Below are 26,718 nucleotides of genomic sequence, written 5' to 3'. Positions count from 1 at the left end.
TGTGCCGGACAGAGGACACACTGGTTCTCTATGATGCCCAGAAGAGGGGCTAGCCAGCCTACAAGCAAACTTTTGCCAGGTGGATTACATCAGGTTTGCATAGGGGCAGGTCATCTGGTTCCTGTGAATGTGAGTATTCACTGTAGTCGGTCTGTGGGGGGCTTCTGGGTGGAGCCCATGGTGCTTCAGCTGAGCAGATATACAGGGCAATCACCTGGTGTTTGGTGCATGCATATGTAAAATTCTACAGGTTTTACACTTTTGTGTCCAGAGATGCTAGTTTCGGATGGATGTGCTGTTCACTGCATGAGAACATACCCTGCCCTTTTGGACAGCTTTGGGATGTCCCCATGGTACTCCAATGTCCATATGATGAGTGATAAAATGGGATTTGTGCGCTTACATTAAATCTTTGGCTCTGAATCCATGGGGTACACTGGACGTCCTCTGTTTAAATTCTTGTTCTGGTTTTCCTCTGTTTCTTGTTGTTGTTATACAATAGTTGTGTGTTTGGCCTCCTTTCTTTTCCAGCAGCCAATGGGGGTATAGAGGGGGAGGAGCTTTAGCTTTTTAATTAATTTAAATGAACGTGCCCAAGCAGAATTTCACCACACTATATACCCGTTGGTTCTCCAGTGTCCCCCATGGATTCAGAGAAAAGAATTTAATGTATCTACAGAAATCTCATTATTTCTAAAGTACTATTATCAATCAAATGCTTTATACCCATCCCATTCTGTTTGTTCTCTCCAGGAGACCCTCGTTCTTCTTCTGAAGAGTTTGCCCCTTGGATGTTACTTCAATATCTTTGGATTTGGGTCCCACTTTGAGTCTTTCTTCCCGTGAGTATAAGAAGCTGTGAGCGGAGTAGGTTAATCTGAGTGATGCTGCCCCACTCAGCTGGTTTGGGGGCTCAGATCTATCTGGTCAGAATTGATCTATGCACTAGCGCAATAAACTCAAACAGCACAGTTCATAGGCAGAAATAAACTTATTACGCTGTCTAAATCCTTCTCATCCACCCGTCTTATGTCATAATATTATTGTCCCTAACTACAGATGTAATTGTCAGAGTAAATACAACAGATGTAGAAAAGAACAATGCTAATCTCATAATATAATACTGCAATTTAAAAATTGAACCCTACATTCCGTTATAGAGCACTTCTAATATGTGCATGCGTGAGCCGGCTGGCATGGAGCTGGAAGACAAGATTTTTGCTTTCAGTTCCTCTAACAAAATAAATATAAAAAATATACTGTATATAGAAATAATAACAAATTATAAAAAATATATAAAAACCTTTTAGCATTGGTTTATTTAAAGTATAGTGTTGTATACATAGATGGTTTTACTTAAAAACTGTGTCTATGATAAGAAATGTACATTGCAATCACTTTTACTCAGACTAATCTGTTAATGTTAGATCATTTTTTTAAAATGGTGCCATGGTCACACTTAGTGTATTCTTATTTTAGTTGGAAACATGTTCAGTCAGACAGACACCGTGAGAGCATCGGGGTGCCAGATAGGTGGTGTTGTTATACATGTCTATCTGAACACTCAGATGAATAAAAAGGCTCTTCGTAGTTGATCCAGTAAGCATAAGCTCAGATCACACAGAGCTGTACATGTGAGGGCCCCTGGTATACTGCAGCTGTACATGTGAGGGCCCCTGTTATACTGCAGCTGTACATGTGAGGGCCCCAGTTATACAGCAGGTGTACATGTGACGGCTCCTGTTATACTGCAGCTATACATGTGAGGGGCCCAGTTATACTGCAGCTGTACATGTGAGGGCCCCAGTTATACAGCAGCTGTACATGTGAGGGCCCCTGTTATACTACAGCTGTACATGTGAGGGTCCCTGTTATACTGCAGCTGTACATGTGAGGGCCCCTGTTATACTGCAGCTGTACATGTGAGGGCCCCAGTTATACTGCAGCTGTACATGTGAGGGCCCCTGTTATACTGCAGCTGTACATGTGAGGGCCCCAGTTATACTGCAGCTGTACATGTGAGGGCCCCAGTTATACTGCAGCTGTACATGTGAGGGCCCCAGTTATACTGCAGCTGTACATGGGAGGGCCCCTGTTATACTGCAGCTGTACATGTGAGGGCCCCTGTTATACTGCAGCTGTACATGTGAGGGCCCCAGTTATACTGCAGCTGTATATAGTAATTATTGGTGTTCCTCAGGGAGAGTGTGCAGTACACACAGACATCCATGGAGGAGGCTGTGAAGAAGGTTAATGAGATGGATGCGAACTTTGGTGGGACAGAAATTCTTCAACCTTTACATAAAATCTACAAAACAGCCGGGAGATCAGATCACCCCAGACAAGTAAGTGACCCGTAATGAGTGGTGGATCCGTGCAGTAACATATTGTGAGTTCTGACTCCAGCGTTCCTCCATTATATATTATACTGTATAGATGTCACTGTTCCTGGGACTGTCTGACTCCAGCGTTCCCCCATTATATATTATACTGTATAGATACCACTGATCCTGGGACTGTCTGACCCCAGCGTTCCTCCATTATATATTATACTGTATAGATACCACTGATCCTAGGACTGTCTGACACCAGCGTTCCTCCATTATATATTATACTGTATAGATACCACTGATCCTGGGACTGTCTGACCCCAGCGTTCCTCCATTATATATTATACTGTATAGATACCACTGATCCTGGGACTGTCTGACCCCAGCGTTCCTCCATTATATATTATACTGTATAGATACCACTGATCCTAGGACTGTCTGACCCCAGCGTTCCTCCATTATATATTATACTGTATAGATACCACTGATCCTGGGACTGTCTGACCCCAGCGTTCCTCCATTATATATTATACTGTATAGATACCACTGATCCTGGGACTGTCTGACCCCAGCGTTCCCCCATTATATATTATACTGTATAGATACCACTGATCCTGGGACTGTCTGACCCCAGCGTTCCTCCATTATATATTATACTGTATAGATACCACTGATCCTGGGACTGTCTGACCCCAGCGTTCCTCCATTATATATTATACTGTATAGATACCACTGTTCCTGGGACTGTCTGACCCCAGCGTTCCTCCATTATATATTATACTGTATAGATACCACTGATCCTGGGACTGTCTGACCCAAGCGTTCCTCCATCATATATTATACTGTATAGATACCACTGATCCTGGGACTGTCTGACACCAGCGTTCCTCCATCATATATTATACTGTATAGATACCACTGATCCTAGGACTGTCTGACACCAGCGTTCCCCCATTATATATTATACTGTATAGATACCACTGATCCTAGGACTGTCTGATCCCAGCGTTCCTCCATTATATATTATACTGTATAGATACCACTGATCCTGGGACTGTCTGACCCCAGCGTTCCTCCATTATATATTATACTGTATAGATACCACTGATCCTGGGACTGTCTGACCCCAGCGTTCCTCCATTATATATTATACTGTATAGATACCACTGATCCTGGGACTGTCTGACCCCAGCGTTCCTCCATTATATATTATACTGTATAGATACCACTGATCCTGGGACTGTCTGACCCCAGCGTTCCTCCATTATATATTATACTGTATAGATACCACTGATCCTGGGACTGTCTGACACCAGCGTTCCCCCATTATATATTTTACTGTATAGATACCACTGTTCCTGGGACTGTCTGACACCAGCGTTCCTCCATCATATATTATACTGTATAGATACCACTGATCCTGGGACTGTCTGACACCAGCGTTCCTCCATTATATATTTTACTGTAAACTATACTTGAAAGAACTTGACATACTGTAAACATACTGTGATTAAAGTAATTGATTTATATATCCGCAATCATGGTGATATATTATCATTAAGATATTAATAATTAGGGAACATAATTGACAATACGATGTTAGCAAGAATGAGACTTCTCAGTTAGATGTTCTTATGTGCCGCTTGATGGGTTTGTTTAAATTTGTGACCATAATAATCATATGTGATTGAAAGTGTCAATCAATGACTGCAACTAATAGAAGATAGAATTAGGGAGTAAGAGCTGGTAATTGCAGTATCGGGAGAAGCCTGTTAAACCGCTTGACGAATGGACACTGAGATTAGAGGACGCGACCTATAGGTCACATCATCTGATTGGATCTAATGCTTTTTTTAAACCCGAAAATTCAAAGTGCTTGGATCCTGACCTTGAAAAAGCTTATCTATATAAAATATAATTAATATTATTTGTTGGAATCATGTTAAACTTCATAATCATGTTTGAAGTCACGAACATAGCATGAGAATAATCAGTGAGGGAAATTAAACCTTAACGGGAGAATTTATCCACGGATCAAATCAATATAATACAATACAAATCATGTTTCTCTAAATCATCTCGAAAGTTTGACAGTTGCAATAATTTTATAAATTTTGTATACATTATTATAACTAACCATTGGAGAGTAAATGTTAATATATGTTTTACAACCTGGTGGTCAGAGGATGTAAAGCCATTCAAATAATGAAATGAAATGTGATGAAGATATTAACTTTAAATTTTATAATACTCAGTGATGTTATATCTCCTTTATAACATCAGATGAAATATATCCACTACTGTTGTACAAAGTGTAAAAGGGAATATTAAAGAATTTAAATAACTATTTAAAACAGGGAAGGATAAATCTTAAGGATATGAACATTTTATACAAATTCTGTGACCACTAATTAATATATTAAAAATATCCTGATTTTGATTATAAAGGTGGACTGTGAACCAGTGGTCAAATGTGGAAATTTAGAAGTGGGGGTATGAAATATGTAATGGGAATGGTATGTGATAGTTTTACAATGAAGACAGTAGGTACAGTGACCATATAGCATACCACCGTTAAGACCCCCACTTCGACCACTACTGTGAACTCTAAAGGTCTATGATATATTACAGATACAAGTCACATCTAATAAAGATTATTTAAATCATCTGTATAACTAAGAAAAGTGGTAAAAGATCTTGAATTTGTATAGACCTGGTACTTTGTATCTCATATTTAGAAACTTGGAGTGGATAACTTGTCCTATTACTAAATTAAACTATGTACCTGTGATAAGGTGGAAAAAATATATACATGATTAAAGAAAGATAATAAGATAAATACTTGATAGCTTATTTGTACACTGAAATTTAAAGTTGATATTTGTGTGCTACATGAAAAAACAGTCAGTATTTAACTTATGTGCAAAACAGAATACTTATTTGCACCCCTTGCATTGTAACATGGTTTTGTCCAGGAGGCTGAAATAAGATTCCTCTTCATTTAAGATCCTTAATGAATCAGGCCCTTAATTTTAAAAGTTGTAGAATTAGTTGAGTCTGTGACTGTTTTCTAATTGTGGCTTCATTCAATATCTTTTCAGGCTACCCTCTATCCCCAAATCTTTGATTATAAGGCATAAATTATTTGCTAAAGACGTCATTAATGCAATGTATTTTTTTTTAATGCAAGAAAATTGGAGAATGGTATATTAGTTTTCCACCTATTTAGGTAACAACTATTAAACCGCTTTTAGTGTCCACTGTTTAAATAATGTCTTCAGTGGTCACAGCATAAATAAGAACTCAAATAGAATCAAATCTAAACTCTATTTTCTATTTATGAATCTTATGTGTCTAGTCATGCTCACTATTAAAATTAATAAAATAAGTAAATCTATTTGTGAACCTTCCCATATACTTAAAATCTTGTCTGTGTACCATTTATAACATTTTATGAAATAATTTTTCATTGTCAACAGTTTATTAAATGGTTTGTCAAGTTGGATACCCATTGAAGTCAGTTCCATAAGTCTGTAAATAAAAATCTTCTAGAAATTTTATTATATTTCAGCTCACATATGAAATATGTGTTATTCTCAATGAGTATTAAATCAGTGGCTAAATATTCCCTACAGGCTGCTACTCCATTAAAATATTGGATAGATGTATACAATTGAATGAGCATCAGTTGTAAAACACATATGATGATCATCAGCATGGACCTTGCTGGTGTTAATAAAAACTTATAAATAAATACCTCCCCCAAAGTGGTCCCCAGCACCAGAGCTCATAGCCTAGGTTCTCTAGCACTTATCAACTAAGATCTACTTCCAGAAGCCAGCTAATGGTTCCTGAATTCAATAAGAAATCTGGCCCCTCTGCCTTCTCCTGTGATCTCCATTTCTGGGAAAACATGTTCGTCATTGTAATGCTTAATGCCATCTGTCTGTGACCAGGACACAATTATATGTACGCTACCTAGGACATACTGGAAAACAAGATGTGATTCTCAGTGTATTTTTCATAAAATGCTTGATAAATAAATAATACAATCTTTCCAGTATCTCAAGACCTTCTGTTTATAGGGATACAGACTGCAATGTCTGTACATACCTTTTGTTAATAGAACTCGTCCATTCCAGCTATCTCTCCTAGTCCTTTTTGAAAATCTCAGAAGGGCAAAATCACAATCTGGTTCATGATGTTTTTCCTGTGACCCAAAAAGTGAGCATGCTAACCCAGAAGCTAGTTCTCTGTGTCACAACAGACTTGTGATTATAGGCTGGAATATATTATATTGTCTGATGAATCTGTGCTCTGTGTCTTCTCAGCTTTTTGTATTCACGGATGGAGAAGTTGGGAACACAAAGGATGTGATAGCCGAAGTTCAGAAAAATGCTCATAACCACCGGTAATTACAATTCTCCTGTACTGTGTATGAATGTGTCATTTTTGTGTATGTAAGTGTTCTAGTACTCAGGATAAACTCATCTTCTGTCTCATTGTTTTATCCTGCACTGTTATTGTGGTGTATTTTTGTTGGTTTTCGAATTTACTTTTATTGATAAAAACAAAACCGTTATACATTTGTTCATACATAATAATCAGAAATACAATTCTACTGCTGCTTCACTGGCTCTACTAGCTTCTTGCTTGGATTACAAGCTGTCAGAGAAAGACTTGGGCTTTGTGGAATTAAAGAGACATAATCTACCTTGTCCTGCTTGTATCCAAACCTTTCAGTTTCCAAGAGAATACTGGACACAAACACTAACAGAGCTTTCCTTTCACTAAAGACAAAGAGATGATGTGGGTATGTACATTTGTAGTTTGGGCATCCCTGGTCACATTGCTTGTTTCTTTGATTCTCTTAAGTGAAAAGAAATAATACAACTTTTGAGGTGTAGTGTGTGGTCGCTGGAGTCTTGGCACTTTAAAATTTAGCACTGAAATGTCTGCTTCTCCCCTTCTATACAACATTGGCCACATACTAACTTCAGTTATTGTTAAGTGCCCATTATTATGATTATTATTGTTATTTTTTAGCGCTTTTATTTTCTTTTCTTTATTTCTGGAAGGCATCCTCCAGCCGCCAGTCCAGAGTGTTGAATTCTTACGTTTGGATTATCAATTTTTAGGAAGTCCAATCTGAGCCCTTTACAGAGAATAAACTTCCTGAGCCTTCTGTTTGACATCAGTCATCAACGTGTGTTCCTGCCAGAGGACAAGATTCTCTCACTACAGGGGCTGGTGAACTTCCTGTTAGCTCGCGGGCAGGGGTCTGTACCTGCTGTCGGTCACCCGAGGCGAGAGCTTTGCTTCGCTGGTGGTTGATAAAGTCAATCTCTACAGAGGTTGCCCCTTTGCCATCTGTGACTGGATATTGGTGAAAACCAATGCATAGTGGACGCAATGTCGGTTCTGTGGATCTTCAATCTCATTTACTTCTTCCTACCTGTACATGCTTCCATGGGTACTAAAAAAAGTAAAAAGGGCTTTCCAGTGATTCTTGTAGCGCTGGAGTGTCCCAGGCTGTCTTGGTACACTGAGATCCTCAGCATAGCAAGGTGTCCAGCGAGGCGTCTTCCTCTATGTCCAGACCCTTCCTCCACCGGAGTTTACCTTGGCTGGCTTTAACGGTATAGCTGTCGAAGTCATGATTCCAAGGCCAAGAGATTCTCTGACAGTGTGATTCAGACCATGATCAAGACTAGCAAGCTTGTGTCTTCCCAGAATTACCACAGAGTCTGGAAGATTTACATCTCTTGGTGTGAATTGCAAAGATTTCCTATCTCCTCTTTCAGACTGAACTGCTTTCTACAGGAAGGTTTGGAAGGGGGGTTAAAATTTACATCATTGAAGGTCCGGGTCTCAGCCCTTTACATTTTCTTTCATAGAAAACTGTTTCTTTTGCCTGAGGTTCAAACCTTCTTACAGAGATTGTTGCATGTGCTGACTGCTGTTCCGCACTCTCCCTTTGAATCCGTTGCTTCAGTGGGCTTAAAATTCCTCACCCTGCACGGTTATGTCCAGGTCAGCTGCATCAGGTTTGGCTGGGATGAGTCTAGGGGTTGGAGATGGGCATGGATGAGGCTAATCCACACATGTGCTTCTTCCCTGCTGAGATGGTTCCTCCATGTCTAATACAGTCCAGGAAAGAACTATGGTGGTTTAAACTGATTAATGAACATCCTGATCCCAGGTAATGAAGAGCAACTCCTTATTTTAACACCTTAGAAGCTTTTATGATGTTGCAGAGGTTTCTGAGTCTCCTGGCTTCCTATTTGCGCAAAGAGATGGGGGATGTAGGCCAGGAAATGGAAAGACCACTGTTTTGTAGTCAACTGTAAACCTGTGATGAATATGTGTAATCCACCTGGCTTTATTTAAAGAACAAGATGTGCCTCTCAAATCCATCCTCCTGCAGTTTGTCCATAGTCCAAGGATACCCTGATGTGTTTAATAAAACTAAAAGAAATGACATGATGTGAAACCAAACCTTTCATAGAAGCTCCACACATTAAAAATGTTCAAAGTGACAGATGGGAAAGATAGTGAATGTCGGACCCATCTTGTCACAGTAGCCAATCAGATATAGAGGAGGAGGAGTCAAAATTTCAGTGATTAAATTTGAAAGTTCCAAGGCTCCAGCAACCACACTCCACAGTCTCCAGTGTCCTCCATTGGAATTGGAGAAAAGGATTTGATGCAAGTACAAAAATCCCATGTTTTGTAAGGTCTTGAAACGTGATTGAATTGTTAGGCCTTAAAATAAGCAAAGTGAAGACCATTCCAAAGTTGAATAAACACTCTGACCCTTCAAACATCTTACAGTGATGTGCCCACTCTCAGTGACCATGGGCTCTTCTCTAAACTGCAAAATGAGAACTTAAAAATAAAGATAATTGACTATTGCAAATCAAGTGAAGGCTACAGAAAGATAACTAAATGATTCCAGCTTGGAATTTCCACTGTCAGAAACATCATTAGGAAATGGAAGTTAATGGGAACTGTTGAAGTCATGTCATGTCTGAAGGACCCCAAAAAATCTGGGAGAGCTGTTCATAAACTGGTCAGATATGGAAAGCAGAACGGATATATCACTACAAGGACCGCTGAAAAGATTAGCTGACTGCAGAAATTGTCATGTTTATGATTTATACCCGGCTGAGGTTGTAGTAACTTCTTTTGACCCAGACACTCAGTGAAACATGACATTTGACCAGGAGGTGGCCAAACTTTTGCATTTTGCAAACAACTTTAACCTTAAAAGAAAGGACAATAAATGACCAACCAATGTCAGAGCTGGCCTAGATATGTACAGTTGCCCCTTCACAGTTCACTTTAAGATGGGCCTAAATCCTGCACCATAGAGTAGATTTAGTTATTAAACCTAGTGGAAAAATGAGATGCTTTTACCTTTACTAATCATTATTATTATTATTATTATTATTATTATTATTATCATTTATTTGTTAGGCGCCACAAGGTTTCCGCAGCGCCGCACATAGTACAAACAGTAGACTATACAGGGTATAACAGTACAGAACAATAAACAAATGTACCAATACTTCAGAAACTCCAGGCAGGCAGATGCAATAGACACGGAGCAGAAGAACAGGTATGGAGACAGGAGGGGAGGGGGCCCTGCTCCTACGAGCTTACATCCTAAGGGAGGGTTAAAAAGACCAGGCACAAGAGGAGCCAGTTGAGGGAATGGGAGAGAGGGGAGAATGAGTGGAGGAGATGGGGGTTAAGTGGATGGTTGGTAGGCTTTGAGAAAGAGGTGAGTTTTGAGTGCACGTTTGAATGAGCACAGAGTAGGAGAGAGGCGGATGCAGCGAGGGAGGTCATTCCAGTGAAGGGGGGCTGCACGGGAAAAGTCCTGGATTCTGGAGTGGGAAGAGGTGATCAGAGTGGAGGAGAGGCGGCGGTCATTGGCCGAGCGCAGGGAGCGGGTGGGAGTGTGAATGGAGAGGAGGTTAGAGATATAAAGGGCAGTAGAGTGGGAGAGAGCCTTGTAAGTGGTGGTAAGGAGTTTGAAAATAATTCTGTAGGGGAAGGGGAGCCAGTGTAAGGCGAGGCAGAGAGGGGAGGCAGAGGAGGAGCGGCGTGAGAGGTAGATGAGTCTTGCGGCCGCATTGAGTATAGAGCGGAAGGGGGAGAGACGGGAGTGGGGGAGGCCGGTGAGGAGGAGGTTGCAGTAATCCAGACGGGAGATGATGAGTGCGTGTATGATGGTTTTGGTGGCCTCCTGAGAGAGAAAGGGACAGATGCGGGAGATGTTGCGTAGTTGGAAGCGACAGGCTTTGGCAAGAGAATGAATGTGGGGGGCAAAAGAGAGAGAGGAGTCAAGGGTGACACCCAAGCAGTGGAGTTGGGTGACAGAGGAGATGGTGGTGTTGTTAACGACAATGGAGAGGTCATGGTGGGATGGGAGGCTGGGAGGAGGAAAGACAATGAGTTCAGTTTTGGAAATGTTGATTTTGAGAAAGCGCTCCGACATCCAGGAGGAGATGGCTGAGAGGCAGTCAGATACCTGAGAGAGGAGGGTGGAGGAAAGATCAGGTGAAGAGATGTAAAGTTGAATGTCATCAGCATAAAGGTGATACTGAAGGCCAAAGGAGGAGACAAGAGCACCAAGGGAGGAAGTATAGAGCGAAAAGAGTAGAGGGCCGAGAACGGAGCCCTGTGGGACTCCTACAGCGAGAGGGTAGGGGGAGGAGGAAGAACCAGACATGGATACAGAGAAGGAGCGGTTAGCGAGGTATGAGGTGAACCAGGCGTGGACAGAACCAGAGAGGCCGAGAGAGAGAAGAGTTTGCAGCAGGAGGGGGTGATCCACGGTGTCAAAGGCTGTGGAAAGGTCAAGGAGGATGAGTAGGGAGAAATGACCCTTGGATTTGGCCGATAGGAGATCATTAGTAACCTTGGCCAGGGCAGTTTCGGTAGAGTGGAGGAGGCGGTAGCCGGATTGGAGAGGGTCAAGGAGGGAATTGTCCGAGAGGTGCCTGGTTAGGCGGCTGCAGACAATTCGCTCAAGTAATTTAGAGGCATAGGGGAGAAGAGAGATAGGGCGATAGTTGGCAAGAGATGTGGGTCGAGATTGGGTTTCTTGAGGATAGGAGAGATGAGAGCATGTTTAAATGAGAGGGGTACTACACCAGAGGAGAGGGATAGGTTGAAAAGGTGTGCGAGGTAAGAGCAGGCAGTGGGAGAAAGAGAGCGAAGGAGGTGAGAGGGGATGGGATCGAGAGGGCAGGTAGAGGGTGGAGAGGAAAGAATGAGATAGCGAACTTCTTCACCTGTTGTAGGGCCGAAGGAGCACCAGAGTTGGGTGTGGTTATATGGAACCTCAGTTTACAGGTGGATTCATTTATTCTATCACTTATTAACTTTTATCTTCATTTTTTAAATCCTGCTTCTTTCTGTGACCGTATTACCCCATGTCCATGATTACTTTACAGGTGCTTCACATTCGGGATTGGTGAAGGAGCCTCCACATCCCTCATTAAAGGCATGGCCCGAGCAGGGAGTGGGACGTGTGAGTTTATCACTGGCAAGGACAGAATGCAGCCCAAGGTAATGACTTAATCTCCTCAGTTTGACCCGTTCCATATTGTGTGTAGGTTATGGATACATTAGATGGATGTGGAGTGCTGAGTGCTCGGGACCATTATCTAACCATTTAAATATATGTTTCACTGCATAAAATGCACCTACTAAAAGTTAAAAACCCTTAACTCAGTTGCCAATTACAGGCTGTAAACTACATGAATGAAGACACAGACGCTTCTTTAATCCCACCTCAGAAGTTAGATTAGATCCCCTCAGTCCAGGTGGGGTTCTCAGTCACTGGGTGGGAGACTGCAATGATGAGTTCACAGAATGTTGACCAAGTGTGAGCTCATCCGTGTGTTGTCCACCAGAACTTTGCTCCTCAGTCACCATCCCAACCTCTCATAAATCTGGTCCTGAAGCCTTTCTGTTGGATTTCCATGACTGGTGTAGAAAATATAACAATATAACTTGTTTCCAATATGTACATTGCTTATTGGTTATCCGCAGCACACGTAGGTATAAGATAGACCACTGAAATGCACTCTTGTGGACACTCTCATGGACAGTTATGTTGACGTGCTCAGCAAAATCATCTATCCTTCCTGCCATTATAAGTAGGTTGAGTAAGTGAGAAATGCTGGTTAATTTATAGCAATTAAAAAGCAATTGGTTTCACCTGTATCAACATTATCCACACAATACTCCAGTTCCAGTTCCTTAAATCTTACTCATGGCCATGTCATGGTGTTAGGCAGGGGAGGGCTGGCAAGTTTTAGCTCGGTGGCCAAGACTTGGCTCAACAGCCTATTAGGAATATTTTAAAGGAAAAAAATGCAGGTAACCCATTGACCCAGCCCAAGGTAACCCACTATAGGACCGGCTCAGGGGGCAGATGCTCCCTGCCCCCCAGCCCAACCTGCCCCTGGTGTTAGGGAAGTCATGTCATGTGATAATGGGATTTTTATACACTGTGTTTCCAGTATGATGTTGTGAGAGATGTCGGTGACGTGTGTGGGTGTTATTCATACTGTGACAGGTGACATACAGTAATACACATCTTAATCTTAAATTTGGTTGCTCTTTCCTAACCCCATCAGGTTCTTCGAGCTCTCAAGTGCTCCTTACAGCCTACTGTGAAGGACGTTTCTCTGACATGGACCCTTCCTCCTGGTATGGAATCCGTTCTCCTGTCCCAAGTCCCCACCGCCATCTTTCAGGGTCAAAGGTCTATTCTCTATGCCCAGCTGAAGGGAAAGGTGAGTTAGATTTGTACGAGTGAATGTATAAGTTGGGCTCTACGTGTTAGTTCACTTTGTACAGATGGAGAAAATATTTTAGACAAATGGTGCAATGTGACTCCAACGACTTAGGGATTGTGCTGGACTGGCGGGACCAATAACGGCACACAGCATTTTCTCAATGACCTGTGCCTCAGTTTGCCTAAAATGAACTTTCTCCATCAGTATACTGTGTAGCTTAGATTACTGTGATGCAACTAACTAGTCTGACTATTGTATAACCTCAGCCTTTTAATTTCCATAAATATTACTATCATATTTTTTATGGTCTGTGCTCTTATATATAGAGTACTGTAATCAATGTTCCGAATATAAAATCTAGTTCTTGCTTTTAATTTATGTAGAATTACTGTGTATATATGCCCCATGTGTCTGCAAACATCAGTTTTCACCTACTGCATCTCTTGTACTATTCTAGGAATTGTCTACTAAGGACTCTGAGCTGCATGCTATTAACTTCAATAATATTTGAATTGATTTTCTAAAGGTTAAGGGGTACAGAAAGCAAAAAGGGAGGGGTTAAGGGAACGACAAGGTATAGGGGGAAAAATGAGGTACATAGTGGGGTAAGAACACACCAGTTTGACAATATTGCTTTATCTTGTCCAGTAGAGAATTAACACATTTTGACATCTAGAAAATACTAAGATCCGTGAGGTTCTGCTTGCGTGGACTGGGGAGTCTCTATAAGTGGAAATATTTGAGTTTGGGGTGTAGAGGCTGGGACGACCTCTGGAGCGCCTTCTCCTTCCGTAACATATATATGCCAATTATACCACTTCATAAGCGGGGAAGATGCTGTGGTGGAATACGGCATACCCACTGTTTCCATCTCAAAACTATATTGAACTTTTGCAGCTACTTTCTGAAGAGATGGAGGGGTTGGAGATTTCCAAACTTGAGCTATAGTCAATTGTGCTGTTATCAATATGTGGCCAAAAATATATTTAGCGTGTACAGGGAATTGTGGAGGACAGTGGTGTAGGAGGGAAACCGCAGGTTTCATGGAGAGATCTTGTTTTGTAACTTTATTGGCCAGAGTAACGACCTGAGTCCAGAAAGGTTGGATGTTTGAGCAACTCCAGAAAATATGTAGTAAGTATCCCACGGATTGCACTGGCGCAAGCAAAATCTTGACTGGGTACGGTATATTTTATGGAGTCTAGCAGGAGTCCGGTATAACCTGTTAATTAATTTTAGCCGCATTTCCGTGTGGTTCACACTTATGGACATGTGATGGGAATTCAAAAAATGGCCTCCCGTGTCAGCGGAGAGATCTATATGTAGGTCTGCTGGGGAAGAGAGGATGGAATGGAAAAGTTATATCAAATGGTTATGGCTGCTTTGTTGTCACCTTTTGGCAGTTTTGTATATATTAGGGTTGGGGGTGGCGGGAGGTTAGAACCATGACTGGAGTGAGTTAGGGTGGGGTACGAAAGTTAAGAGGTGGTGTCACCGACAGTGACTACCACGAAGGGAGAAAAACGAAAATGATTTGCGCGACTTAGAAGAAAGGAGGACTGACCTTAAGAATGACAGATGAAGTGGCCGGCAGTGTGCTAAGAAATCACGATCCCCAGTAACAACGGCATGTTGTTACTACGTCATTTTCAATTGTGACTTGTCTCTCACGACTTTTAAAGCCGCAATGCCGTTTCTCATCCCATCTATTACACATAGTTGCCTACTCTCCCGGAATGTCCGGGAGACTCCCGAATTTTTTTGAGTTCTCCCAGACTCCTGAGAGAGCAGGCAAAAATCCCGGATCCAGAAGTTGCCGCTGTTGAAGATAGCCAGGGGCGGGGCTAAACGGGCCATCGTGGCCCCGCCCCCTGCTGCGATTGGCTAGAATGACCTAAGATTGACAGGGTGGAGCCTAACGGCACATCACGCGTGACCACGCCCCCTCGACGGACCTCCTCCCGGACAGCTGAATCTAAAAGTAGGTAAGTATGCTATTACACTTAACCCTTAGTGTAATAGTTAGGTGGGATGAGTTTCACCACTATGGGCCTGATTCATTAAGGAACTTAAATTAAGAGGTTTCTTATTTAAGTCTCCTGGACAAAACCATGTCACAATGCAAGGGGTGCAAATTCGTATTCTGTTTTGCACATAACTTAAATACTGACTGTGTTTTCATGTAGCACACAAATACTTGATAGCTTATTTGTACACTGAAATTTAAAGTTGATATGTGTGTGCTACATGAAAAAACAGTCCGTATTTAACTTATATGCAAAACAGAACACTAATTTTCACCCCTTGCATTGTAACATGGTTTTGTCCAAGAGACTTAAATATGAAACTTCTTAGTTTAAGTGCAGCACTATCCTTGTGCCAAATGTAATTCTACATTATATTGTGAACAGATAAGCAAGTGCCGCTGCAGCAGATCTCTATTCACAGAGGGAGCAGCTTGTGTGGCCATAGCGACAGAGTGGTGCGTAAGACGGGCGCCCTTTGCGGAGATGCCATGTTCCCTGCCCTAGTGTTGTTTCTCTTGTGCCATGCTCCCTCATCTAGTATTGTTTGCTCACCATACCATACTTGTTTTCTGCCTCACACTGTCCTACCTTGCTTAGGCTTGAGTCCTCTGTGGGTGTGGGACTCTATACCTGTAATGACAGGATTGTCTGTATCACCATCTGATTAAACTAAATTATTAGATCTTTTTTCCTTAGTTTCATGGTGGGGTCTTACATTACTATTTCTTCTCTGGTGTGTTTGTGTGTTTTTCACCATTGGGGGGACACTGCGCTCCATCCCGTTGCTGTGACTGTTTCTCTGCTGTTTACATTCTAGGTGTTCTGTTGTTACACATAGTTAGGACCTCTCTTCTGAGCTTTGCTATAAAACTGAATATGGGTCCAGTGGGTGGGGCATTGTAAGGGAGGTCTATCTTTCAACGAGTTTAAGATTTAAACTGATCTAGCTCCAGTTCCATGGACTATACCCCATGGTTGCAGTGTCCCCCAATGGACTCAGATTTTAGGGTGGGCTTGTTAACTGGCAAGCCAGGTTCTCAATATATTCACCGGAGTACTTATGAGAGGCAGCCCTAGACGTGGGACTGATTGGGGCATGGTTGTCATGGGTGTTCTTGTAGTCGGAAATGATTCAGAGACCTTACAATGGAAAGGTCTCTGTCTGCTTGAAGACAGACAAAAGTACAGTTCTGTATGAATGTATTGGGCAACATGGGATCGACTTTTGAGGTGGTCCAGTTAAATCAGTTTCTTTCCAGTAAATGCTCCCAAGTCCAAAGTCTTTAAGTTTCACTCCTTTTGCTTTTCTGGTACAAGGAGGAGTCAATATTAATAGGTCTTAAAGTGCCCACACGCCTGGATCCCAATGTTATACCGGAGTCCCCTAATGGACTAAGGGAAAGGGGTTTAGGAAGTATAAAAATCCTATTTTTTCATGCAGTAAATGTAAATACTATAGTATAAAAACTACATATATCTAATCCTACTCATATTTGGCACCCTGATATGCGAGTGGATTGCTGGATGATTTGTGTATATACATTACATTATTTACATTATTATACATTATTTACATTACTAAGCACCTTATAGGAGCCCAACATTACAACATCATGTTTCCCTACAGCAGTGATAGGCAACAGATGGCCAGCAGCCCACCTAGCCTCTACCTGTGGCCCCCAGCTCCCGACCTCACTTACTCTCGGCATTGTTACAGAGAATGAGACTGAACGGGAGCAGCTACTTTTGTGCCACATGACCTCCTCTGCACAACGCATGGAGGTCACGCAGCATACCAGAAGAGTAGGAGGAGTGAGTGTAATGTGATCTCCGTCCTTCCTCTGTGGGCTTCATCTTTAAATTAAGTGGGTGAGATGTAAGAAGTCATGTGGAGGAAGTGTGGGGGACGTCTGATGGGCATGTAAAGGGCATGTGAACGAGGCCTGACTGGCATGCTGCGAGGTTTAAGGAGCGTGTGAGCAGGTTAGAGTGGCATGTTGGGGGCATGTGGTAGCTATGAGGGGCATGTGGGGGAGTTTTGAAGTACATGTGGCATCTGATGGCTTATGGGGCCTGAGTGCATTTGAGTACATTTTGTGGCAAGTGGGGATCTGAGGGCATTTGGTGAAATTTTGGAACAAGTGAGGTGCATGTGGGGAAATTTTGGAATGATGGATGTGGGTGAGCCAAAGTTTTCTGGCTGTTTATTCCAACTTGAAAATAAGGGCAATGATCGCCCTTTTTGAAGATTGGAAATATGAAGCGTATCAGGTTGCCCATCACCGCCCTACAGTAACCATTGTAGTGGCCAGGAAGTAATGAGAGTGGCTAGTGATAACTCCCCCCATAAGCTGGGAGCTCAGAGTGGGGAATAAAGGGAAATCTAGCACACAATCCCCCCACAATGCCCCCCATTGTGCAAATGTAATAGTGTTATTATAGACTGGTCAGGTCTGCTTGAAACATGGCAATTGCTGAATCCTCTGACCGGAGGTTCTGGGTAAGGATAAGACTTTGCATTCACACATTTTCATTATTATATGACAAACAGGTTATGCTGGATGTGTGGAGTATATCCAATTTTTTTTTATTATTTATTATTTATTTATTTATTTCCTAGGTGGAGAATGAAGCTGAAGGTGAAGTTTGCCTGCAATACAAGTTTAAAGATAACGTATTAAAGAACAATCTTCGTTTCCCACTTAAAACTGAGAAAATTGACAGGTACATAGATTTTTATATATATCAACAATTATTAGAAATCGGGAATAACCCATCATAACCAATTTGTATACTTACATTAAATATTTTTCTCTGAATCCATTGGTGTACAGTGGATATCACAAAGCTTTGTATTACTGCCGTCACAAATCACTTTCCAAGTTCAGAAGTTGGTAATTGTCAAGGATCTTTATTACAGTAATAGCGCACACACCTTTAGAGCAGTGGCGACCCAATGAATGGAGAGCGGGATCAAAATGGCAATAATAATGAACAATAAACAGTCTGAAATGACAGAAAAGTTATGTAGAAGCAGGTTGTAGATATACAGTAGTCCTTGATATTTGAAGTAGTAGTTGTCGACAACACAAAGTGAAATACCGGTAACAAGTCTCTGAAGTCCTGGATAAACAGCAGCAGCAGAATCTCTGGAACATCGGCTGACACACTGGTAGTAGTCTCTGGAGTGCAGGATAGTACAGTGATGACAAGGTTACTGGAACACCGGCTGACCTACTGGTAGTATTGTCTAGAGTTTAGGATGATAGCAAGGTCTCCAGTGTACAGAGTTGCAAGCTGGCAGCAAGGTTACTGGAGCTCTGAATAAAAAGACCCTGAAACAAGGAATCCTTTGCCTGAATTTGAATATAGTGGGACCGAAGTGTAACCTGAGAAGTCATTGGTGACCTCCCTGATTGGAACATGTAAATAAACATCTTTGACCTCCATGGACACCAGAAACTCATTGTCACGGTTGGCTTATAGGAAATTGATCCCTATGCTCTGCTGGACATGGCTTAGCCCACCCACAGGCGCGGAGTCTAACAGGCAGGTGGTTTTCACCAGGAACCCCCGCAAGGAGGTATGGGCTTAGCGGCACCAAACCTGCAGGTCGCAGTCCTGTGAGAGGGTGAACAGCAGAACGGTGTGGAGGAGCCAAGTAACACGGGTAGAGATTAATAAGGCACAAGGAGAATAGATGTCCTGTGGTACAACAAGGAAAAGCAGAGGCTGTCACAATGGTGTATCCAATGATGATAGGTGGAGATACTGGAACAGCTGGAGTACAGCACTAGAGTTATGCTGCACAAATGGGAAGCAGAGGTAACTGGGGAGAACAGACAATGAGTCACCAAGACAGTTGTGGTTCACAGCGGTAGCGGTCAGAGAACTGGAGCTGTCACGATAAAGTAGATGGTAATAGTAGGACTAGAGCAGCGATGGTTCAACACAGGCCACAAACTGAGAGCAGGCTGGAGTAGCAGAGATCCACGAGGCGTTACAGTACCCCCCCCCCCCCCTTTAAAAGTGGCCACTGAACGCTTAGATGAAGTCTTCCGTGGAAACTGAGCATGGAACTTTCGGAGCAGAGCTGGAGCATGGATGTCGGAAGCTTTGAACCAAGAGCGTTATTCGGGGCCAAAGCCTTTCCAATCTACCAAGTATTTGGTGGTACCTCTGGAAACCTTGGAATCCAGGATCTGTGTGATTTCAAATTCTTGTTGCTGAGAAAATTTGGGAACAGCAGAAGTGGAAACTGGAACGGAGAACCTGTTGATGATGAGTGGTTTGAGAAGAGAAAAATGGAATGAGTCAGAGATATGAAGGGAAGCGGGCAGCTGAAGTTTATATGATACTGGATTGATGACCCAAAGTATTTTATAGGGTCCAATGAAACGAGGGGCAAACTTCATGGATGGTACGAATATTTTGCGTCGATAGCCAGACCTTGTCTCCCACTTTGAGTGCTGGGACTGCTCGGCGCCTCTTGTCCACAAAGGTTTTATAGCGTGAGGAGGTCTTTTTAAGATTAGCAACCACTTTAGTCCATATGGTGGAAAAGCTGCGAATAGTATCTTCAACAGCCGGGACATGAGTGGGTGGGAGAGGAGAAAACCTGGGAAGCAGCGGATGAAGTCCAGTATCAATAAAGAATGGAGTAGCAGCAGTAGACTCATGGAAGAGGTTGTTATGTGCAAATTCGGCCCATGGCAGGAGGTCAACCCAATTGTCTTGAGAGGCGGAAGAAAATAATCTGATGTCTCCAGATCCTGATTTAACCTTTCAGTTTGGCCATTGGACTGTGGGTTATAAGCTGAGGAAAAATTAAGTTGTATACCAAGGGTTTTACAGAGAGCACGCCAGAATTTTGAGGTAAATTGAACCCCTCTGTCGGATACAATTTCCATGGGACAACCGTGCAGACGAAAAATTTATTTTATGAAGTGTTGAGCAAGAACTGATGAAGACATCAGACCAGTGAGAGGAACAAAATGAGCCATCTTCGAGAAGCGGTCCACAATGACCCAAATAGTATAACATCCTTTACTGTATGGAAGGTCAGTAACGAAATCCATACTGATGTGAGTCCAGGGCTTGGTGGGTATGGGCAATGGTTGTAATGGGCCCATAGGACTTGCACGACGACTTTTGTGTTGGGCACATACGTTACAAGCGGCTACAAAATCTTTGACGTCTGGTCGAATAGAGGGCCACCAGTAAGAGCTAAAAACTAATTCGTAGGTCTTGAGAAACCCCGCGTGTCCGGAGAATCTGGAGGTGTGACACCAGTGGAGCAGTTTTTTCCGAAGAGGGACAGGAACAAATGTTTTCCCAGGAGGAGGGAGAGTTGGTCGTAGTGAGTCCTATTAAACATTTAGGATCCAGGATGGGACGACTGAGAGGAAGGTCGGAGTTCAGATCAGAACTGAAGGCCCTGGAAAGTGCATCTGCTTTTTTATTAAGACGGCCTGGTTTGAAGGTTACGTGGAGGTTGAAACGGGAGAAGAACAGGGTCCAACAAGCCTGGCGAGGGTTGAGGCACTGAGCAGACTGTAGATATAACAAATTCTTATGGTCAGTAAAAATAGTGACCACATGCTGAGCCCCCTCCAAAAGGTAACGCCATTCTGACAGCCAACTTCATGGCCAACAGCTCCCTGTCTCCAATTGTATAATTCCGTTCTGCAGGTAGAAACTTGCGGGAGAAAAAGGCACAAGGGAGAAGTCTGTTAGGAGGATACTTCTGGGCGAGTACCGCTCCTACTCCAATGGCAGAATCATCGACCTCTAGAAAAAAGGGTTGCGAAAGATTGGGTTGTCTGAGGATGGGTGCAGAAGAGAAGGCTCGTTTCAGGAATGCGAATGCCTCCAAGGTGTCACGGGCACTAGGAGTCTTTGCCCAGAATATCACCAGATGATAGACTTACCAGAGTAATATAGTTGGTAATATGGTACTCTGGTAGCAGGGTGACAACGGAACAGGAGAAACAGCAGATGGTGAGAGAATGCTCGAGGAAAGTCTATGACTAGCAGCACTGGTAATGAGTAGATGACTGTACACGAGGAACCAGATGGACAAGGAAACGTGAGGAAAGTCAGTGGTCTGCGTATAGCAAGTTGTACCACTGCTATAGTGAGTAGGAATGTCCAGGAGTAGCGAGGAGGTAGTGAGAGTCAACGGTCTGCGTATAGCAAGTTGTACCGCTGTCTAGGTGAAGGAATGGAATCCAGGTGAAGGTAGGTAACAGGGAAGTCAGTGGTCTGCGGATAGCAAGTTGTACCACTGCAATATATATGTGAGGAGGGGCACGAGGAGATGAATGTAATGCAGAGTATACACGGGGCACACAGAACTTGATCCCACGATGATATCCACAATACAATGATAACTGAGCAGCACTGCTTAAGTATACAAAGTCACAATAACTATCCAGGCAAATAGGAAACAAAGTCAATGGTAGAAATAGTCTCAGTGGATAGGAGGCTCCTGAGGAGAACACAACTCAGTCCAGATGGATATGCAATACACAAGCAAAGTCAATGAGAAGTATGCATACCGCGGTTCAGGAGAGCAGGCTGTCAGAGAGACGTGCAGGGATACCTGAAGGGCTAAAGACCGGCAGGAGGAGAGACCACTGGAGGGTGGAAGCGGTAATCAGGTTGGTGCAGCGCACGGCAGGTAAACCAGCATGGACGAAGCAATACTCAGGAAGCAGTAGTAAGTGGAACTGGAAACATGAAGAACACGGGAGAGTGGAGGCGGTCTGATATCCAGTAGTAGAGATGGAAGCAGCGGAGCGCTGACACGATGAACACAGGAGAGTTGAAGTGAGCAGGAACTCTGTAGAAGCAACGGAGGCAGCGGATAGGAATCAGCTGGCTGCAGACACGATGAACACAGGAGAATTGAAGTGAGCAGGAACTCTGTAGAAGCAACGGAGGCAGCGGATAGGAATCAGCTGGCTGCAGACACGATGAACACAGGAGAGTTGAAGTGAGCAGGAACTCTGTAGAAGCAACGGAGGCAGCGGATAGGAATCAGCTGGCTGCAGACACGATGAACACAGGAGAGTTGAAGTGAGCAGGAACTCTGTAGAAGCAACGGAGGCAGCGGATAGGAATCAGCTGGCTGCAGACACGATGAACACAGGAGAGTTGAAGTGGTCTGGAAACCACAAACGAATAACAGGAATCAGCAGGAGCTGATTACACGAGGAAACACAGGAACACCTACAGAGGCTCATAGGGAATGAGACTCCAAGATCAGGCAACCAGGTAATGATCACAGGTGGTTTAAATAGGGAGGGTTGCCTGATCATCCAATCAACTAAAAGCAACAGGTACTGAAGGCTTGAAAGGGCTGCACATGCGCAGACCCTCAGGATGGCGGACGGCCACGGTTCCTGAATACACGGGAAGTAGCACTCACAGTCCGGTGAGTGACAGTCCCCCCCCCCTTTTAAAGGTGGGCACAGAACACCTGGAAACGGGTTTGTCCGGAAACTTGGAATAAAACTTCTTAAGAAGAGCTGGAGCGTTGAGATCTTCTGCTTTGATCCATGAACGCTCCTCAGGACCAAAGCCCTTCCAGTGAACGAGGAAACGAAGAACTCCTTGCGAAATTTTTGCATCCAATATGTGAGTAATCTCAAAGTCCTCCTCTTGATGAATTTGAACTGGCCGAGGTGCTGAAGGAGGGACCGAGAAATGGTTGATGATAAGAGGTTTGAGCAAAGACACATGGAAGGCGTTGGAAATACAAAGGTTCTTAGGATGTAGAAGTTTGAAACAAACTGGATTTATCACTTGAATGATCCTATACGGACCAATAAAACGAGGAGCGAACTTCATAGATGGGACCTTCAAACAAATATTTTTGGTTGATAACCAAACACGATCTACGATTTCCAGTGGTGGAATAGCCCTTCTCTTTTTATCTGCAAAAGACTTATATCTGGCAGATGTCTTCTTAAAACAGGTTTTGACCTGAGACCAAATATTTTTGAAGGTTTGACAAACAGTCTCTACAGCAGGAACTTGGGTGGGAGGGAGGGCAGGAAATTCCGGAAAAGACGGATGGTGACCGTAAACCACAAAGAATGGAGTTTTAGAAGATGACTCCTGATACATGTTGTTATGAGCGAATTCAGCCCATGGAAGCAATTCTACCCAGTTGTCTTGGTTGGCTGAAGAGAACATCCTTATAAAAGTCTCAAGATCTTGATTGACCCTTTCGGTTTGTCCGTTTGATTGGGGATGTTAGGAGGATGAGAGTGATAATCGGATACCCAAGGTCTTACAGAGGGCCCGCCAGAATCTGGAAACAAATTGTACTCCTCTATCTGAAACAATCTCGGACGGACATCCATGAATACGGAAGATTTCTTTGATGAAATACTCAGCCAGAGTAGAAGAGGAAGGCAAACCAGTCAAAGGAACGAAATGCGCCATCTTCGAAAATCTGTCCACCACTACCCAAATAGTATTGCAGTTTTTACTTAGAGGAAGATCAGTAACAAAGTCCATACTAATATGGGTCCACGGCTTGGACGGAATGGGTAGTGGTTGAAGCAAACCCGCTGGAGTTCTGCGGAGAGTCTTGAACTGGGAACACAATTCACATGCGGCTACAAACTCTTTGACATCTCTTCTCATAGAAGGCCAACAGTAACTTCGAGAAAGAATTTCAAAGGTCTTGCGTTCACCAGAGTGTCCAGAAAAACGAGAAGAGTGAAACCACGAAAAGATTTTCTTCCTAAGAGCAGGAGGCACGAGGGTTCTCCCAAATGGTAGCACCTTAGTGGAAGAAGCAGCCAGAGAAACACATTTGGGGTCTAATATAGAGTGGTTGGGACCATCTTCAACGTCTGAGGACGTCACAAAAGCTCGAGATAGAGCGTCTGCTTTTTTATTTTTTGCAGCTGGTTTGAAGGTTATGATTAGTTCAAAACCAGAAAAGAAAAGAGACCATCTTGCTTGACGAGGATTCAAACATTGAGCAGACTGTAAATATGACAAATTCTTATGATCAGTAAAAATTGTCACAGGATGACGAGCTCCCTCCAACAAGTATCTCCACTCCTCTAATGCTACTTTAATAGCCAGCAACTCCTTGTCCCCGATGGTGTAATTCTTTTCCGCAGGCAGAAGACCCCGAGAGTAGAAGGCACAAGGATGGAATTTTTGTTGCTCCGATCTTTGGGAGAGAATGGCTCCTAAACCAACATTAGAGGCATCTACCTCTAGGAAGAAGGGAAGCGTCACATCAGGCTTTCGAAGAATAGGAGCAGAGGAGAAGGACTCTTTAAGAAACTGGAAGGCTTGAAGGGCCTCAGAGGACCATTGCTTAGTATTGGCCCCTTTACGAGTTAGGGCCACAATAGGAGATGCAATCGAGGAGAAATCTTGAATGAAGCGTCTATAGTAATTGGCAAAACCTAAAAAACACTGAATTGCACGAAGAGTAGTTGGCTGAGGCCAATGTAACACAGCATTCACCTTTTCTGGATCCATCTGAAGACCAACTTCGGAGACAATATATCCCAGAAATGGAATCTGGGGCAACTCGAATGAACATTTTTCTAACTTGCAGAATAATGAATTTTTCCGGAGTCTGGAAAGTACCTCTGCCACATGTTGATGATGAGAAGGCAGGTCCTGCGAAAAGATCAATATGTCGTCCAGATAGACGACGACACAAACATATAACAAGTTCCGGAAGATCTCATTAATGAAACCCTGGAAAACAGTGGGGGCATTACATAACCCGAAGGGCATTACTAAGTATTCATAATGCCCGTCTCTGGTGTTGAAAGCTGTCTTCCATTCGTCACCGGACCTGATTCTAATTAAATTGTAGGCACCACGAAGATCCAACTTGGTAAAGATCCGAGCTCCCTTGATCCGATCAAATAACTCAGTAATAAGTGGAATGGGATACCGATTTTTGATAGTTATGGCATTAAGTCCACGGAAATCTATGCAGGGGCGTAATGATCCATCCTTCTTTTTTACAAAGAAAAACCCGGCTCCAGCGGGAGAGGTAGAAGGTCGAATAAATCCTCGCTGGAGATTCTCTTGGATGTATTCAGATGTAGCTTGAGTTTCAGGTAACGAAAGTGGATACACACGACCCCTGGGAGGAGTCTTGCCAGGTTGAAGATCAATCGGACAGTCCCACGAACGATGAGGAGGAAGACGTTCAGACTGAGTTTTATCAAATACATCGGCAAATGAAGCATACTGAGGAGGAAGTCCCAGTGAGGAAGGTGAAATGGAGGATTGCTGTATTTTGAGAGGAACGACTTGAGAGAGGCAACGATGATGGCATTCAGTCCCCCAAGACGTAACTTGAGGAGTGTGCCACTCAATCTGGGGAGAGTGACGTTGAAGCCATGGAAGGCCTAATACAATCGGACTGGTAGTAACAGGAAGAATTAAAAATGAAATTTCTTCTTGATGTAATACACCAATTTGAAGGGTTACTGGAGACGTACTCTGGGTGATGAGACCATTAATAATGCGTGATCCATCGATAGCAGTCACAGTAATAGGTGTCTTCAAAGTAATCACTGGTAGGGACCATTGATTCACGAGGGATTTAGAAATAAAGTTTCCCGCAGCTCCAGAGTCAATAAGTGCTTGGGACTTAAAGGATTTGGTAGCAAAGGAAACTGTAACATCAAAAGCACAAACTTTTAATTTCGTAGAACATGGAGAGGACTCCAGGGACCCTAACTTCACCTCTCCAGAACTGGTTAGGGCCTGGCATTTCCCGATTTTTTTAGGGCATGAATTGAGCATATGCGTGGAATCAGCACAATAGATACAAAGTCTATTTTTTACTCTTCGGTCCCTCTCCTCTGAAGTTAATTTGGAGCGACCTATCTCCATGGGTATCACCGGAGATGAAGCTGGGCGAAGTTGAGGACTTGAGCGAAGAGGTGCTTTAACTGAAGTTGTTTTTTTAGACTCTCTTTCACGAAATCTCATGTCTACACCGTGGCAAAGAGAAATCAAATCTTCTAAAGAATTAGGTAGTTCTTGAGTAGTCAGTGCATCTTTAATTTTATCAGAAAGCCCCTGCCAGAAGGCGGCAATTAACGCTTCAGTGTTCCACTGAAGTTCAGAGGCTAATATCCGAAATTGAATGACGTACTGGCCTACTGTACGAGAACCCTGACGTAGACGGAGGATGCTGGATGCAGCGGAAATAACACGACCTGGTTCATCAAATACACTTCGGAATGTGGAAATAAATTTGGCACTATCCTGTAATAATGGATCATTTCTTTACCACAGAGGGGAAGCCCATGCGAGAGCTTGTCCGGAAAACAAGGAAATGAGATAGGCCACTCTGGAACGATGAGTAGAGAAATTTTGAGGTTGGAGCTCAAAATGAACTGAGCATTGATTTAGAAAACCCCTGCATGTTTTGGGGTCTCCATCATATTTTGACGGAGTAGGCAGGTGAAGCGTGGAAGCCGTAGACACCTGGGATGGCACTGGGGAAACGGAGGAAAGCACAGGAGCATCAAC

The 26,718-nt window shown here is 43.2% G+C and overlaps 1 protein-coding gene across 1 annotated transcript in view; it reads left to right on the top strand.

Annotated features, from left to right (window-relative positions):
* LOC142102191 (von Willebrand factor A domain-containing protein 5A-like) overlaps positions 1-26,718 on the top strand; it is a 104,613-nt gene that overhangs the window by 17,484 nt on the left and 60,411 nt on the right. The window contains exons 8-13 of the mRNA XM_075186899.1: positions 754-842; positions 2,201-2,345; positions 6,662-6,741; positions 11,798-11,912; positions 12,989-13,147; positions 17,798-17,901. Coding sequence (XP_075043000.1) covers positions 754-842; positions 2,201-2,345; positions 6,662-6,741; positions 11,798-11,912; positions 12,989-13,147; positions 17,798-17,901 — 692 coding nt within the window. The remainder of the gene's footprint in view (positions 1-753; positions 843-2,200; positions 2,346-6,661; positions 6,742-11,797; positions 11,913-12,988; positions 13,148-17,797; positions 17,902-26,718) is intronic.

This window comes from Mixophyes fleayi, chromosome 1 (genome assembly GCF_038048845.1).
Source record: "Mixophyes fleayi isolate aMixFle1 chromosome 1, aMixFle1.hap1, whole genome shotgun sequence".
Classification (NCBI taxonomy): Eukaryota; Metazoa; Chordata; class Amphibia; order Anura; family Limnodynastidae; genus Mixophyes; species Mixophyes fleayi.
The sequence above is the reverse complement of the archived record's forward strand: the minus strand, read 5'-3'. Positions and strand labels throughout refer to the sequence as shown.